The sequence below is a fragment of the Lagopus leucura genome, unplaced genomic scaffold (assembly GCF_019238085.1).
Source record: "Lagopus leucura isolate 7727_CA_CO unplaced genomic scaffold, USGS_WTPT01 Super-Scaffold_100002, whole genome shotgun sequence".
NCBI classification, from domain to species: Eukaryota; Metazoa; Chordata; class Aves; order Galliformes; family Phasianidae; genus Lagopus; species Lagopus leucura.
Window position 1 is genome coordinate 57,867,169 of NW_024962263.1, and position 15,535 is coordinate 57,882,703.

The 15,535-nt window shown below is 41.5% G+C and overlaps 1 protein-coding gene and 1 long non-coding RNA gene across 3 annotated transcripts; one reads left to right on the top strand and one right to left on the bottom strand.

Annotated features, from left to right (window-relative positions):
• The first annotated feature begins 789 nt into the window (after positions 1–789).
• Positions 790–10,399, top strand: MCMDC2 (minichromosome maintenance domain containing 2). Its single transcript, XM_042870070.1, has 15 exons — positions 790–814; positions 1,062–1,206; positions 1,297–1,427; positions 1,524–1,583; positions 1,914–2,109; positions 2,693–2,815; positions 3,133–3,240; positions 4,446–4,574; positions 5,101–5,332; positions 6,462–6,667; positions 7,122–7,288; positions 7,612–7,788; positions 8,758–8,900; positions 9,317–9,426; positions 9,903–10,399. Exons 2-15 carry the CDS (start codon positions 1,107–1,109, stop codon positions 10,067–10,069), a joined length of 2,049 nt encoding a protein of 682 aa, XP_042726004.1. The 5' UTR covers positions 790–814; positions 1,062–1,106; the 3' UTR covers positions 10,070–10,399.
• A 607-nt stretch (positions 10,400–11,006) lies between these two features.
• Positions 11,007–14,386, bottom strand: LOC122179295. Of its 2 annotated transcripts, none has more exons than XR_006178630.1 (4): positions 14,251–14,386; positions 13,128–13,259; positions 11,947–12,033; positions 11,007–11,408 (listed from the first exon to the last, which is right to left on the bottom strand). It is a non-coding gene; the product is annotated as an uncharacterized LOC122179295 (long non-coding RNA). The 2 variants fall into 2 exon arrangements; XR_006178631.1 differs by having other exon boundaries at positions 13,091–13,259.
• Between the last annotated feature and the right edge of the window lie 1,149 nt (positions 14,387–15,535).

Genomic DNA, 15,535 nt, shown 5'->3' on the forward strand with positions numbered 1-15,535 from the left:
GGCCGTGGTTTCAGCTGGACTTTAATGTCTTGTAAAAGGTTTGAAGGGATGGAACGGTAGTTGCGTGGGATTCATCCTAAAGAAACTGAAAAATAAATCCTAATGTAAGTTCTCCTTCAATTTGTGCATAAAATGTGATGCTTCAGGCCAGATAGGACGCATCTTCCAGCCCACCCACAGCATACAACTGACAAGAAGTTCTCTGCTGCTGCCATACAGGTGCACCTCAGGTACCCTGTTCTCTCCACGTCTGTCTGTCCTCCAAACCGACTTCTGTGACCTCCCGCCATGAATCGTTCATAAATGAAGAGCTTTTCTTTCTCTTCAGCCTCTTAATGCTGAGTTTTGTCCTATGCCAGGTAGCTATGTCTCTTTGAAGGTTTAAGTGGTGTTTCATATCGGTTACCTTTAGAAAAGACAGATGGTAATTTGTAAAATAAAGTCTGTGTGACCATTAAAAGATCATAGAATCAAAGAATCTTTAGAGTTAGAAAGGGCCTTTAAAGGTCATCCGGTCCAGCTCCCTTGCAACAAACAGGGACATCAGATGTGTGTATACAAAATGCCACATTTTGGCCTTAGTAGTTCTCCCTCTAAATTCATAAGAGAAGTTCTGAGATTTACTCTGAAAATATGTGAACAGTATGCAATAAAAACAACACTCAAGAGTATGGTCACCTTCTAGATCAACTCTGTGGTCTTGAAAGTTTTATCTACAGGAATAAGAATTGATCACCAGTGTATACTGATGTTTGCAAGATCTGCACCTTAAATTGATGCTACAGGAGGTGACAGCAAACAAGGAAAATGTAATGTAAGAAACAAATGATTCCTCAGTTTCATGTTTTCAACTGTGACAGCCTTCATAGCTCTCTATATATGTCTCACTTTAGCTCCAATGACTGGGGGGGGAGTTAAGGAGAGGAGGGGCTAAATGCTGCCTTTAATTTTGATGGGTCAGGGTTGGGTGGTGCAATAATTCAGTAATAAGAGGAATAGTAGAGCATTTTAGGAATTTATTGTTATTGTAGCATGGCCAATTCTGAACTAATTCTTTCCAGCTTATTCCAGAATTCTCATTAAGAGTCCAAAGATCTTTTTGGAAGATGCACAAAGAGATACAGAAAATGAAGGAAATTATCCTTATTTACCTTGACCGAAGTGGTGGCCTTGAGAAATTCGTGCACGATTGCAAAAAATACAACGGTATTGCTCACTCAGTAGATATTTTGTTAACATTGGTAAGTATTGTTAAGCAAACCTCTGTAATATTTAAGACCGTTTTTGCTCCTGCAGACTCAAAACAAAGTTATGCTGTGTATCGTTTCGTTATTTCAATAAACCCTTCTGATGTTGCTGAACTGGATGCAACTCTTGGAAACTACATTCTTCATAGGCCCATGAAAGCTGCAGGGATTTTTCAGTCAGTAAGTTTATAGTTGTGGTCAGGGCTGACAAAAAATAATCCTTTTCTATTTTAACTAGATTTTCCTTTCTAAAGTGAAGTTATTTTTCAATTACAGGTATGTTTCATAGCTATTAAGACATTATCATTAATTGAACAGTTACAGACGGAGGCCCAAGTGAGTCTACACTGTTTCCCCAGTTAGATCTTAAATCTTTTAAGTCTGGTGAAGTATTAGCAAAGATTATTTTTTGTATTAATTTTTCAGCCTTTATATTCCCTTTGGTTGTATTATCCTTTGTACATAGTGCAAGTCTCACCTCAACATATTGCAAGAATCCTGGCATAAATGATTGCTTTTCCACTTGATACATTTCTTTTTCTTTTCCTAAAAGCTATTTATACACCATGTTGCATTTCTTCATGTAAGCACAGTGAATTTATAAACAGCATTTTAATATATTTAATCTATATATTTTTATTTCAATGTCATCGTGTCTCTTGTTAGATAAGCATACTGCTGAAACCAACACATTTACCACCATTACCGAGTTATGTTCTCAGTCTTTCTGCATTTCCATTTAATTACACATCTAAGAGATTTTATATGTCTGAAGGAATAGTGATTGCAATGGGAACTGTCACAAAATACACTCAAGGAGCAAGATTTCTTTGCACTGGGGAAACCTGTCCATTCTCTGAAGGTAGTAGTAGAAGAAATTAATATTATTTCATAGAACTGTAATGTCACCAAGGTTGGAAAAGACCTCCAAGATCATACAGTCCAACCATCCACCTGCCACCAACATTTCCCCACTCAGCCACGTCCCTCAGTACAACATCTAAATGTTTCTTAAACACCTCCAGGGACGGTGACTCCACCACCTCCCCGGGCAGCCCGTTCAGTGCCTGAAGAGCTCTTTAATAATTTAGATAATTTACCAGATTGAAAACCTATCGTGAGAGTCCTTTTCCTACGCAGTCTTTATGGGCGCATGTCTTTGTGAAGGCGCGTATATACAGCATGTATCTGTCCGGTGTCATTCCCACACGACACAGAATAGGGGCGCTCCGCTGCTGGGAGTCAGGCCCTGCAGTCGCGGTGGGGAATGCGCGATGGGGGCACGGCGCCATCTGGCGGCCAACGTGCGGGAAACACGCTTGTGAATTCGGAATTTCCCGGCCCAGTTTTTAGTTACTTCTGTGCTTAATGTGAAATGCAGAATGAAAACCGTGCTCTCATTATAAATGTTTACTAAACTTTTTTTTTTTTTTTTTCTTTTTCAGGGTTTAGGTACATTAGGGTGCATCTGCCTGGAGCTACAGAATCTGCCACAGTGAGGAATGACTTTGTGTGCAGTTTGTGTTCCTCACCACTGCAGGAAGATATGAAATTCAGAGTACTTGGTGGTAGGAACTGTGTAGTTTTATTTCTGGGTCTGTTATTCCCCTACTTCTGATACACAGTACATAAACAAAAATGGCTGTGGGGGATAACAGCCCCAAAAGATAGCAGTCATCCTAGAATGATAGAATGGTTTGGGTTGGAAGGGACCTTTAAGATCATGTAGATCTAACCCCCCTGTTTTAGGCAGGGACACCTCCCTCTAGACCAGGTTGCTCAAAGTCCCATCCAGCCTGGCCTCCTAGAGGGAAGAAAAAGAAAAAAAAGAAAAAAGCTTGGTTTTCAGGACAACTAACCTTCTCCTTGCCTTTTTTTCTGAAAGATAAACAGATAGTTGAAATGATTGATGCCAAAGTTCTTCATGCTTTAAAAGGATATTCCGACCATCAATCGCATTTTAGGATTCAGACTTTTACAGTTTTCTTGAGAGGTATGCTGAGTTTCAATTCTCAGACTTGCTAAAAATATTTTAGAAATGAATTGTGACAATTACCTGCACTTCCTTACAGGTTCATTTCTCTGAATAAACTGATGAAAGTCATGGTAATTTATATTGAGGTTCTTTCTCTAAAAAAAATTAGGGGGGGGGGAGGGGTCGTCACCTGCCTAATGCAGGCACAAAATGATTGCAGAGAATAATATATAGCTGTGGTGTTCACTTCTATGTCCTCATTTAAGTAAGATCCCCTGGCCAGCTCTGCTGCATTACATTCTAGTTGAAGCTTGTTTTTTCCTCCTCTCTACTTCCTTTGGTCCTGCTGTTTTGCACCCATTTCATGTGTTTTTGACATCCTTCCTCAATCTAGCTGGTTTCCGGATTCAATCAGGATTTTTGGCTTCTACTACCACTGCTTTCCACTGGAAACATTAAATGATTTCTAATGTGAATACCTGACTAAATCACAATTCATCATCATATTTCCAATGATTTTATCTAAGCCAGAAAACATTACGCTTTGATCTGATACCCAGTGTCTATGGAATCATACAGCTCATCTCTTGAAAACTCACAGTAGCTCCAAGATCATGAGATAGAATGGCAGCGCTGCATGTACTGTTATGTTGGTGTGATGCTGTGAATTGTGCAAGTACTGAAATTCTCCTGGCTTCAGTGAGCAGTGCAGTTAGACAGGATCTTACAGGCTGAGATTCACACTTAGTTGGACACAGCTCTCACTTCTGAAAACTAAACGTGACTTCTGAATAAAGTGCACAGAACTACAGAGCTTCCCAAAGCTGTGTGTGTATCTTTTTGAAATCTTTGCAATTTGTCATGTGTAATGTGGTCACTTTTTTTGTGGGTTTTTGGTTTTTTTTTTTCCTGTCATGTTTATAGGACAGTAACTAACAATGGTGGAACCACAAGCTTTGGAATATACTTGCAAACAGCTGTCCATTTTCTTTTCAGTGCAGAACCAAGTGAATCATTCATTTTCTTTATCAGGAATTTACTTCTACTCACCCACTCTCCTTCCTTACTCCACAATGGTAAACCTGGATTCCAACTGTTGTTTTCAGCAACTACGTGTAAGAAATGAAAGCAGTTTAGAAAAGCTGACTGTGTCTTTAACACTCTTTTTTTTTCTTAGCTAAAACATCTTCAGGTCTCCCCCACGTTTTGTTTTTCATTTCCAGATGAACTGGCCAATAGAATGACAATAGGAAACCACTACAAGATCATAGGAATTCCAGCTTGTGTACAAAATGGCCCACAAGCTACAGCATTTATAGAAGTCAGTAGTGTAGAGCTCTGTAAACCAAATGGTAAGGAAGTTCCAATTAGAATTGACTTAAAATTTTGAAAAACTTTTTTTTTTTTTTTTCTGCAAAATCTTGAGAACTTTTTGTTATCTAGAAGCCTGGATTGCAAAACCACGGTGGGACTTTCCTCTAACTGGGAATGGGTTCAGTCAGTCAGCTGAGAACGTCTCTTCCCCACTTCTCTTTCCATGCATTGGGAAGTGACATAATTATTTACTGCAATTCTTCAGCTTCCCTTTCCCAACTTCCCTTGCCACTTGTAAGCTACTTGGGAATCATGTGTGACACTGACCCAATATTTGAGTTTCTTATTCCTTTCTTATCCCCATTGGTTTTAGTAGATCGTGTCTGCGGCCTTTAGAGCAGTAAAATGAATAGCTGTCTGCTGTTTACATTCTGAATTTGTGTTTAATGCAAAAATATCTTAGTTCTTTGTAAGCTTTTGTATAAAGACTCGAATGGCAATGTATTCTAATGTGCCTGCACTGCTCTGTTAAGTGCTTGTTAATCTCTATTTTGTTTCACATAGGTCCTTCTTTCATCGGTGAGAATTTTAAGTATCTACTCTCACTGACCTCAAGTTCATGCTGGAGGTTTACAGCCATGCTTGCCAATATTTTTGCTTCTCAAGTTGTTCCACCAGGCACTTACAACACTCTTAAATTGGCAATATTACTGAGTCTGGTACAGACGTGTGAAATAGAAAATGCAGATTACCTCGATCTACTGATTGTGACAAGTGACACTCTAATAATTGATAGGTAAAGAGATTCCTTAACTCTTTTTATTTTTACTGTTTTAAGACAATAGGATTGGCCCTACATCAAAAGCAAGAGATGAGGCTTAAAAGGCATATAAAGGGTTCTGATTTGCTAAACAATAACCATGAAACGTCTCTATTTCAAATGATGTATATAGGATTGCAGCTAATAAATACCCCTAACAGTCTCATAATGATCTCTGTAAGCTTTTAAGACTGGCACTATTTAGCAGAGGTCAAACTAAACCTTTTTCTAAAATCAAAACTAAGGTTGCTCCAAAAGCTGGTGATTATGAAAGTGAAGTTGTCTGCTTCTCAAATCTTGTGTCACTTTAAGCCTTTCCATTGCTAGCTTCTCAGCTACCTTAATTTTCAGTTATGTCCTGGCTTGCTTGGGGCAGAGTTACTTCAGAGAAGCTTACATGGTGCCATGCTATGCACACAGTATTCTGTTATCGTTAACCTGTCTAAGTAGACATCTTGGGATCAGTGTAACATCTTGGGATCAGTGTAACAGCCAACTTACCAATGCTTACTATTTTAATCAATAATTTTATGCTGTTTCTTAATATGAGAAGAAATCATGCTTTAACATCTTAAAATCATAAGGAGCCTTTGACTGTGGACCCAAGCAGTGTGTAACTGTGTGCCAAGGAATATAGTGCAGGGGAGATTAAAAAAAAAATGAAAAATTGAGCACTCTCCTTTCTCAAAAAGAATTGGGGATGTAACCCAGGTGGCTGCAGCCTAGAAGTTACCAGCCTCTTCTTTTTTCCCCCAATGGCCAAGAGAATTATGAATCCTCTGCCTTGCCCTAGAACAGGAGTAGGCATTAATGGCATGGGGTTACATTTGGGGACTTCTTTGATTTCCTAGGTATTACTTCTGTTACAAGCCATGGTTTGCCTCATGTTAAAATCATCAGAAATGCAGTCCTCCTGGGGCTTAGATTTCTGTATTTGTACTGAAGTATATTTTACACATGTAGTCTTGACAGTGGTTTAAATTTGTTGTTGTTTAAAGGTAGATCTTGATACATCTATCACTACCACATGTTAAGAACAGTGTTAATTTAGAAAAATTAAGCAATGTTTTGACAGCTTACGACTGACAATTATTTAATCCTCTAGGCTTCTGAATTACAGCCTGTGTCTCCTGCCTCGTGGCATACGCCACCCATCCTCTAGTGACATCTTTCCTTCTGTGTCCAAAGATAAACATGGAACTGGAAGTGCTAGTATTCAAGCTTGCAGTGCTCTGCTGGCTCAGGGTGGTATCTGTTACATAGGAGACTTCTCTTCATACAAGAAGGATAAACTTGAACTCCTGCAATCCGGTAATTTCATATCTACTAACAAATGAGGGGACAGAATGAAACAAACATAACGCCTCAGCTAGGTCTGTTCCTCACCTTATGGCCCTCAAATGCTTGGAAAATATCAGCTATTTTTAACAAGTCTGAAAGAAATGAGGTTAAAAATGGCAAAACCCTGTAAGCTTGCATTTGCTATACAGGCTCCAGCACAGGGATCCATTTATTGGCAAAACAAGCACTACAGTAAGGTGGAATGAGAAGTGTATTCATCAGGCTTGCAGGATATGTGATCTAGCCTTTAACAGATTTAGGCACTCACACACTCAGCCCTCAAAACTGCTGGTGTGGAAGTGCCAAAACTTAAGACAAATTCAGTGAAATAAAATAATGACTCTTTTGAGCTACTGTGCTTGGAACTAGAATTTATAGTCAAACTACATCAATCACATCACTGATGTTTTTTGTCCTCTCCTAGTGCTAGAGAGCAGGATGACAACGCTGTTCATTCCTGGGAAGAAGTATGGAGAAGAGGCTGACCAACAAGTGACTATTTCAGTTCAGACCAACTTCTGGTCTTATGTAGATGTGGGTTCTTCCCCAAAGAAACAGACAGCAAGGGACAGCTTTTTAATTGGGCAGATGGTAAAGCAACTGACAGTTATTTCTGGTTATTGTTATTTCAGCTTGGGAAATAATGAAAACAAACAGCTTAAGTGACTTTAAATCAAGTATCTTCTAAAATGAGCTAGCTTTCCCAAAAGTAAATGCCATTTATTTTATTCACAATAGCTTTTGACAACTACTACTGAAACACAATTATGTTGCTTATATTATAGATAACTCATTAGCTATTCTTGCACCCTTTGGCATATGGATATTGAATATTGCAGACTGAAAAAATTGCAATGTTTCTAATAGTCAAAATTCCATAATAATTTGTTTTCTTCTCTGGAACTTCTCTTCAGGACCTGAGTTTGATTCCACCTAATCTTTTAGATGTTTTTGGGCTGTTGATATACAATGAATTTCCTTTGTGTCAGCTGTCTTTTCCTGTAGTGCATCATGTCTTGCAAAAAGCCATTAATCCTGAAGCCATGCTGTACAGAGTCTCACAGCAGTTCAGAACACAGGATTATGAAGAGGTAGTTAGTTATTATCTAATAATTTAGCAATGCATTATACTTGGAATCGTATAGAATCATAGAATGGCCTGGGTTGAAAAGGACCACAATGATCATCTAGTTTCAATTCCCCTGCTGTGTGCAGGGTCGCCAACCACCAGCCCAGGCTGCCCAGAACCACATCCAGCCTGGCCTTGAATGCCTGCAGGGATGGGGCATCCACAGCCTCCTTGGGTAACCTGTTCCAGTGTGTCACCTCCCTCTGTGTGAGAAACTTGCTCCTAAATATCATCCTGTTCCTAGAATCAGAAGGTTCTGTCCTGATACTCTGACAGATTATTTTCAAACCTGTCAATATTCACCTTGTACCTCTGCCCCCCAGCACTGAGAAGATCATCAGGAAACTTACTTAGCTTCAGTTCTGTCAGAGTTGGCATAATAAATTCAGCATCACCTGCCTTCTGAAAAGCATGCTGGGTCAACATTTCTATGAGAACAGCCCTCTAATACTTGCTTTTAAGAAGAACAATTTATAGTCAGTCATAAAACTTAGTGTGAAATATTTACTAGTTAGTACTGAACTAGTATTAGATCTGGAGGCTGGCAGCCCTCTTTGAGGCAGGGGGGTTGAAGCTTCATGATCCTTGAGATCCCTTCCATCCCAAGCCATTCTCTGATTCTATAAAAATTAGTATTTCATTCTAAAGAAACTGTCAGTATTTCTAATACAATTAACTTGCAATAGGGAACCTGCTTTAGCAGGTTCATCTTCCTTCCAATCCCTGTAATTCTGTAACTGGTAATTCAGCCCAGTATCTAAAATCTACCCTTATGCATAGCTGAACAGTGACAAGCTTTTTACAAAAATTGATGGTGAAATACACTGTTTTACCTCTCTTACTATGCCAGTATGTTAAAAGGTATGAAAAAAAAAGGTGTATTATTTATTTCCCACAGTTAAATGTTTAAAATTTTTTACCTTCTCTCTAGTTTATTTCATTCGCAAAGAATCTTCATGTCCAACTGAGTTCTGAAGCAGAAAACCTCATTCAGGGCTACTATCTTGCAAGTCGTAGAGTGAGGAGAGATTCTTTGCGTGGATCGAAATTATCAGCATCTGCACTAAAAATCCTGTATGTCCAATGCTCATCGCAACACATCTCAGTTTCCATTAGAAACTGCTAACCAGCTCAATTTATTAAGTAAAAATGCAGACATTGTTTGAGTTTGGAAGAGTTCAAGTATAAAGAGTATCTTAACATTAATGAATACCACCTTATAGGATTGGTTTTAAAAAATGAACTATTTAAAGAATGAACTATTTCTTAGACTCAATGTTTCTTCAATTTTTTTTTCCCATTAAAGCTGTCTAGAAAAATAAAAATGGGGTTTACATTTTCATAGCTTTCTCTTACATAAGTTTATTTTTAAAGCAAGAAGTACAGCGTTACCTCTTGATTTACAGAAATGCTTGCAATGGAAAAATATGCAACCTCTTCATTTCTGCAATTGTTTCAACCATTCTGACATGCTTACATTCATCTCTTAGGATTTCACTGTCCAAAGCTCATACTAAACTGAGTTTGAGGAAGAAAGTCCTTGAGGAAGACGCATTGATTGCCATCCTGTTGTTTGAGTCATCTCTTACCCTAAAATACGGTGAGGCAGTCTTTAGTGTTGGGTGTATCGTTTTCATGTTTTGTCAGCTTGAAAAAAACTTACCTTAAGTCAATTGCAGTAACAGAAGTATTTCATTTCAAGTGAAAGCTGAGATCTTTCAGTTGACTTTCCAGTGGTGTGCTTCAGTACTGTCCATAATGAGGCCCCAAACAGCACCAAGCCTCTATCCTTACGATAGCACACTGGAGACACTTCTGCTGCTTTAGCATCGGTCCAGGTTAAACCCTAGGCAGAACTCTTTCCCTGAAGAAATGTTTTCATTATCATGTCACATTTGTTCACACACAAATTTGGCAGTGACAGAATCACAATGTAATACAGAAGTACTAACTCACAAAATGAACTAAGTGATCTGCACGGCAGCTTTTTTTTTTTTTTTCCTCTCCACTCCTTAAAAATACTGGCCAAAGGTTGCCAAGCCTCCTAAGGCCTGAACTGATTTCTTCTTTGCTTAGGTAAGTCAGCATTGTGCATAGAACCAAACGCAGTATTTCCATTCGACCTCAGTGATGAAAACAGCCTCCAACAGAGAGATATTTACTTACTGCAGTGCCACCATCAACTGCTTCAGTTTATTGGTGCATATAGCCCAGGGACTTACGTTAGCACTAATGAAGAATGAACTCTGCTGCGAGTCCGAAGCTTCTACTTCAGCTTTCTGGCACTGCAGTTACAGAAAAATAGACAACTATTTTCAGTGCTATTTTGCAAAGAAATAAAGCATAGCTGATAGGATTTAGTTGAAGTTTCCTGGTAACACTGAAGAAAGACAGAAGTGATGTTTCTATTCTGGAAGGCCACGGCTTCAGAATAAAGCCAGAATCTGAACTTCTATTCCCAGCTACCACTATGATTTAACTGGATGAACACAGACAAGTTTTTAATAAAGTAACTAACATTTAAACCAAGAATGCTGAATACTGTATTTCATTTCAACTGTGAACTGTACTTTTTCCTGTTGCTTCTTTTTAAATGCATTATCCAACAAGGAATAGTTTAAATACACTACAAAAAACAGTACTGATGTAAGACAACTTCAAGTTATTCATGTACTATATAACGTACTATAAATTTTAAGATTTATATCACCATACTGCTTCTTGCTTTATATCTCAGTTTTACATTACAGCACCATCATGTCAGCACAGGATGCAGGTATGCTCCTGCAATCTGAAATAAAGCTTAGATAAGGACACTGGAGACAGGAGAGCAAAAAAAAATTATTAGTAGGCCCACCAGGGAGGAGGCAGCTCAAGGAGTTCCAGCCTAACTGCCTCATTGCAAAAATGAGTGTGAAGACTGATACAGTGGGTACGCTGTTCTAAGTAGGGCCTTCTCTTGCTTTCTCCTCCTACCAATGCTGCAGCTGTAGCACAACACTGGGCAAGTTTTATATCAGAGGCCCACATTAAACGCAGCAGCAAAATGGACAGACTTCTACTCGAAGATGGATAAACTGAACAAATACTGAGGGCTTGCTGTAACTTCGGCACAGGTCATGCAGCAACATCACGGTGCTACCATTTACACAGCCTTAACAAAACACTACAGCCATTGGAAATATAAATCCAGGATTTTATTTATACAAGCATTGCATTGAAAATGAGCAGAACAGCTTCTACCATTATTATATACACTAATTTAGGCAAGAAAACAAAATCTCCTGTGTTTTAACCCTGAAATCAAATTTTGACTGCACTTGAATATTCATACCGAGTTCTAACATTGTCTGAAGGGCTACTTCTCACTCCACTCTCACTTGAACTTCATTCAGGCATTATTCACATTTTCATCTAAACTCTAACTCCATCTTACTCAACTTCTTCCTTTCAGCATGGTATTACAAGTCACAGGACTTCACCCAGAGCACAGTCAAATCAAGCAGTGCTTCTGAGAAGCAAGAAGGGCCAGCAAAGCATTTCCAAGTGCATTAGAAATCCACTTTTCACACTGTTCTCAACCTGTAAAAAAAGCCAAAGCATTTCAAATTTAGCCACTTTTCTATAAGCTTAATCTCATATGAAATTATACAAAGTTACTAACCGTGCTGGCATTTCAGATCCAATGATACACATCAACAACCAGTCAGATGGGTAAACGGCAAAGATATCATCATTATGCCAGCACAACTATTTTTGTAATAGACTTATCAGAAATAATTCTGAAAAGAATTCTGCTTAAGCCATAAGGACTACATATGACTACATATCCTTAGAAGAACAATATTCAGCAAAAAGAACCCAACTTTTTACTCTTTCCTCTCCCCAGCTTTACCTATGTGATAACTTAAGCAAAAACTTTAGTTCTTGTAGAAGGATCACGAGTAAGAACTGCAAAGTCAGGCAGCAGTCTAAAAGCTTAAGTAACAGGCCACATCTTAAGCCACTGTAAGCTGGCACAACTGCATGCAGCAGCAAATATGGCTAGCAAGCTCTCCCAGCTAGTGAACAGCTTGCTGAAGCCTCAGCATTGTAGCATCACAGCAGAAAAACAACTTACCTTCTTAAACACCCATACTTCTGGAAATCAACAGTCTGCTGTTGGCTATACACAGCTTGAAGTCAGCGGAGAAAGTCATCTGATAACCTTTGAAAGATTAGAATAAATCAAATCAGAAACAAAAGGTTTATCCCATTTGATTTGCCACCTACTGACGAGCTGGCACATCAGAGATAGTGTTACTCATCACAGAAATCAGTTGGGTAAACGGCAGAGAGTCATCATCACAGTGCCAGCAGACAGGTTCCCACGCACCCTAAGACTGGAGCTATTTTTCCCAGGTACCAAGTGCAAGGGGATTTATTAGGCTGGCCTCCAGAAATGTGCTTCTAGAAATCTAAGCAGAACTGTGTTTTCAACCATTAAGCATAGAACTAATTTGGTGTAGCCAGGAAAAAAAGAAAAGCTCTTTTAGGGCACAACAACATGGGTCTCTGCCGATACATTCAGGCCTTAGATGCCAAGTGTTTTTTTTCTTTTTTTCCCAGAGGTGAAGTTCACTGCCACAATTCTCTGTCCACTCTGTATTCTGACAGACTGATGTGGTTAAGTACCAGCAGGGATAGCAATTTGAGTACATGTTCTCTACTTCAGCCTTTTACTTCCAGCTAACATCTGGTTAATCCGTCACAAAACTATTTATCCAGTTAAAACAGGATTCTCCAGTGTTCTCAAGTCTCTCATTTCCGATCCCTTCATGATTCTTAAATTGATACTGACACCCCACAACACAGCAGTTGCAAAGGCCTTATAGCTGGTATAATACCTTTTAGAATTTTAGCCTCAGTAAAAGCTCAGTTAGCTCTCTACTGTCATGGAGTTCAAGTCCAAAGAACAAAAGGCCAGATTTTAAGGGCTATGGTTGTTAATTTAAAAATGGATAAAACCTCACCTTCCAAAATGCATGGCAGTAGTACATGGTAAGGCAAACTCAGCTCCATCATAGACAAATGGAGTCATTATGTAAGTAAAAAGCTTAGTAGTAGGAAATCAGTCAGTAATTCAAAACGTATTAACTGGTCTGTGCTAACTGAGGAATACTCTCTAGGACAGTTTAAGACTTAACCCTTCATGCAAATGATCATACATCTTGTTCCATCAGTAAGACAATTTACAAGTCATAAACAGCTGCAGAAATCAAGACCTCGATTTCAGGAGACAGCTCTGGATGATTTCCTCACCACTAAGAACAGTGAGAGATACTTCTGTCACAATTCATGTGACATCTTCCTGCTTGCAAGGTAACAGCACAGAGCCGAGCCTGAAGATTCCCAAAGCCAGAAACCAACTCATCTCCTAATTGCCTTTGTTGCCTAAAACAAGGAAGAGAAGAAAAAAAGGTTTTATTCTGAGCATTCTACTATTGGGCCTCGAGCAAAACACAACAGCGTTTATCTGGGGAAAGCAAGCCAGCAAAAAAAAATATGAAATGAGACTATTGTTGGCTTCACCAGGACCTGGGGAGAAAAGCAGAGAGTGTCAGTCAAAATTAAGGTTAAAAAGATTGTATTCCACCAACAGAAGAGTTCCAGAACGAAGAATGACAGATTGTAAGATCAGGCTGCTCCTAATGAACAACCACCACCAGGGAGAGGAGTATCCCAGCACAGTACAGCAAATAAGACAGCCTCTAAGCCCTTTGTGGACTGTGCTCTGCAGCACTGATTGATGGGTTTCCTGACAAGCTGAACTCGAGGTCAGCCCCTGCGCTATGGCCCTAGCAGAGCAAGGCCACAGAGACACCTGGGGCTGCCCTGACCCTTTGGGATCTGTGCCTGCTGTGCAAAAAGGGCACGCTCAGGGTCACAGTGCAGCACCAGCCAAACTGGGGAAAAACAGTAATTTATCTTCACAATTAGGACATGTGCTTGCCAATCAACGTGGCTTATCAGCAAAACCAAGTCTCTCCAGGTGCCTCATTTCCCACTACTTCAGAGGCCTGATGAGCAGCCTGTGAGGTCAGCACCCCAATTAGACCCACTTTAAGCTCACAGGTCACATTGCATTGCGAGAATCCTGCCCAGGCCAGCAGGCATCAGCCTGAGCTGCACCACTCAGCACCGAGGTGAGGCCACTGATAGCAATCAGGCACCTCTGGTGAGCAAAGCAAAGGCTGATAACACTCGCTCATCCCTCAAGTGATGCTTTAGGTTTGGTAAACGCAGCCAACAATTACTGCTTTCAGTTTAGAGGTCGGATTCATTTCACTGCCAGGACTGCACTCTTCAAATTAAACTGCTGGCGACATAACTTAATGCCTTAAAAGAAAAAACAAAACAAACAAACAAACTAGAAGCGACTCACTTAAAGCATCGAGCGCCGAGATTGACGTGGGATTGACGTGGAGCTGCTGCAAGGCAGCATCAGCGAGCCACAGCCCTCTGCAACCACCCGAGACCGGCGCTGCGCCCCGTGCCCGCCGCACAGCACGGAGCCAGCCGGCCAGCCGCCCGCCCGCCCTCAGGAGCGGCGTGCGCCGAGCACGGCCCCGGGTTCGTGCGCCCCCAAGCCTCACGGAACTCAGAGAGGCTCCTCCAGCCAGCCGCTGCAGCACTACCGACCCACGCCCCGCACCACCAGGGCCCGGCCGTAGAGCCCACCGCTGCTGCCCCGCGCTGCGCCGCCTCAGGAAAGGGCAGTGCAGCCGCGCGCTGGCCTTAAATAGAGCGCGCGCCGCGGGGCGGGGCGGGAAAGGCGCGCGGGCCTGCGGGCACCTCCGGCGGAGCTGCGCACGCGCAAAAGGTGGCGTCGCCGTCGCGCTGTGGTGACGGTGAGTCGGTCCCGATGGGGTTGGCGGGAGATCGGGGTGAATGGAGGCGCGGCTCTGGGCTGTTGAGGGGGGGTTGGAAGAGCGGGAGCGGCTCGCATGGCTGTGGCTGAGCGGGTGGTGCGCGTGTGGCGGCGGGCAGAGGGCGTTCCGTGTCTGTGAGCAGAGCGGTGCTGACAGGGAGCGGGCCGCGTCCTTCCGCTGGCCTGTGACGAACCGTTCCCTTCGGCAGCGGCGTGCGGACGCAGCTTAGAGCCGTACGTTGGAACGGACCGCTAAAGGTCAGTTCCCCCACACTGGCCGACCTCTGCCATCGCTGGGCCGGCCGTGCTGTCCGCACGTGCGTCCCCCGTGTTTTACGTGCTTACTTCCCAAAGCCTCGCAGTGGCATGAAAGGAAGAAGCCTTTGCAGACCAGCGGGTGGCATTTTGTGTTGCTTTGCTGTGGGCCTCCTGAATTCTGTCCCCTCCAGGTATGTTATTTAGGAGCTGCTGCTGCACCAGGTAACTGCATGTAACAGCATGCAGCACGCACATGTCGCGTTTTCTCCTAATGGTGATTCGTCGGCATGTTATTACCTGCCCACAGTGCAGGCTGAGCTTTGGCACTGCCTTCTGGCTGTTAATTTCACCGCTTCTTTTTGCCCTGACCTGCTGTCATTAATATAGGTTTTAGTTATGTGTGAACCCCACGTGACTTCTCCGTGCTTCTGCCATCCTACTTGGCATTTTCTCAGCCTAAAACTTCATCTGCATCTTATGCCCTCATCTCGTGCGTTATTTTAAGACTTAAGTTGTGGAGAAGTCCTCAGAACTGTTAGTA

Excerpts from the sequence above, each read along its gene's own strand:
- MCMDC2 (XM_042870070.1), top strand. The coding sequence starts at position 1,107 with ATGCACAAAGAGATACAGAAAATGAAGGAAATTATCCTTATTTACCTT. Across the intron at positions 1,584-1,913 it reads AGTTACAGACGGAGGCCCAA|ATAAGCATACTGCTGAAACC; the intron begins GTGAGTCTACAC and ends GTCTCTTGTTAG. Across the intron at positions 3,241-4,445 it reads TTTTACAGTTTTCTTGAGAG|ATGAACTGGCCAATAGAATG; the intron begins GTATGCTGAGTT and ends TTTCATTTCCAG.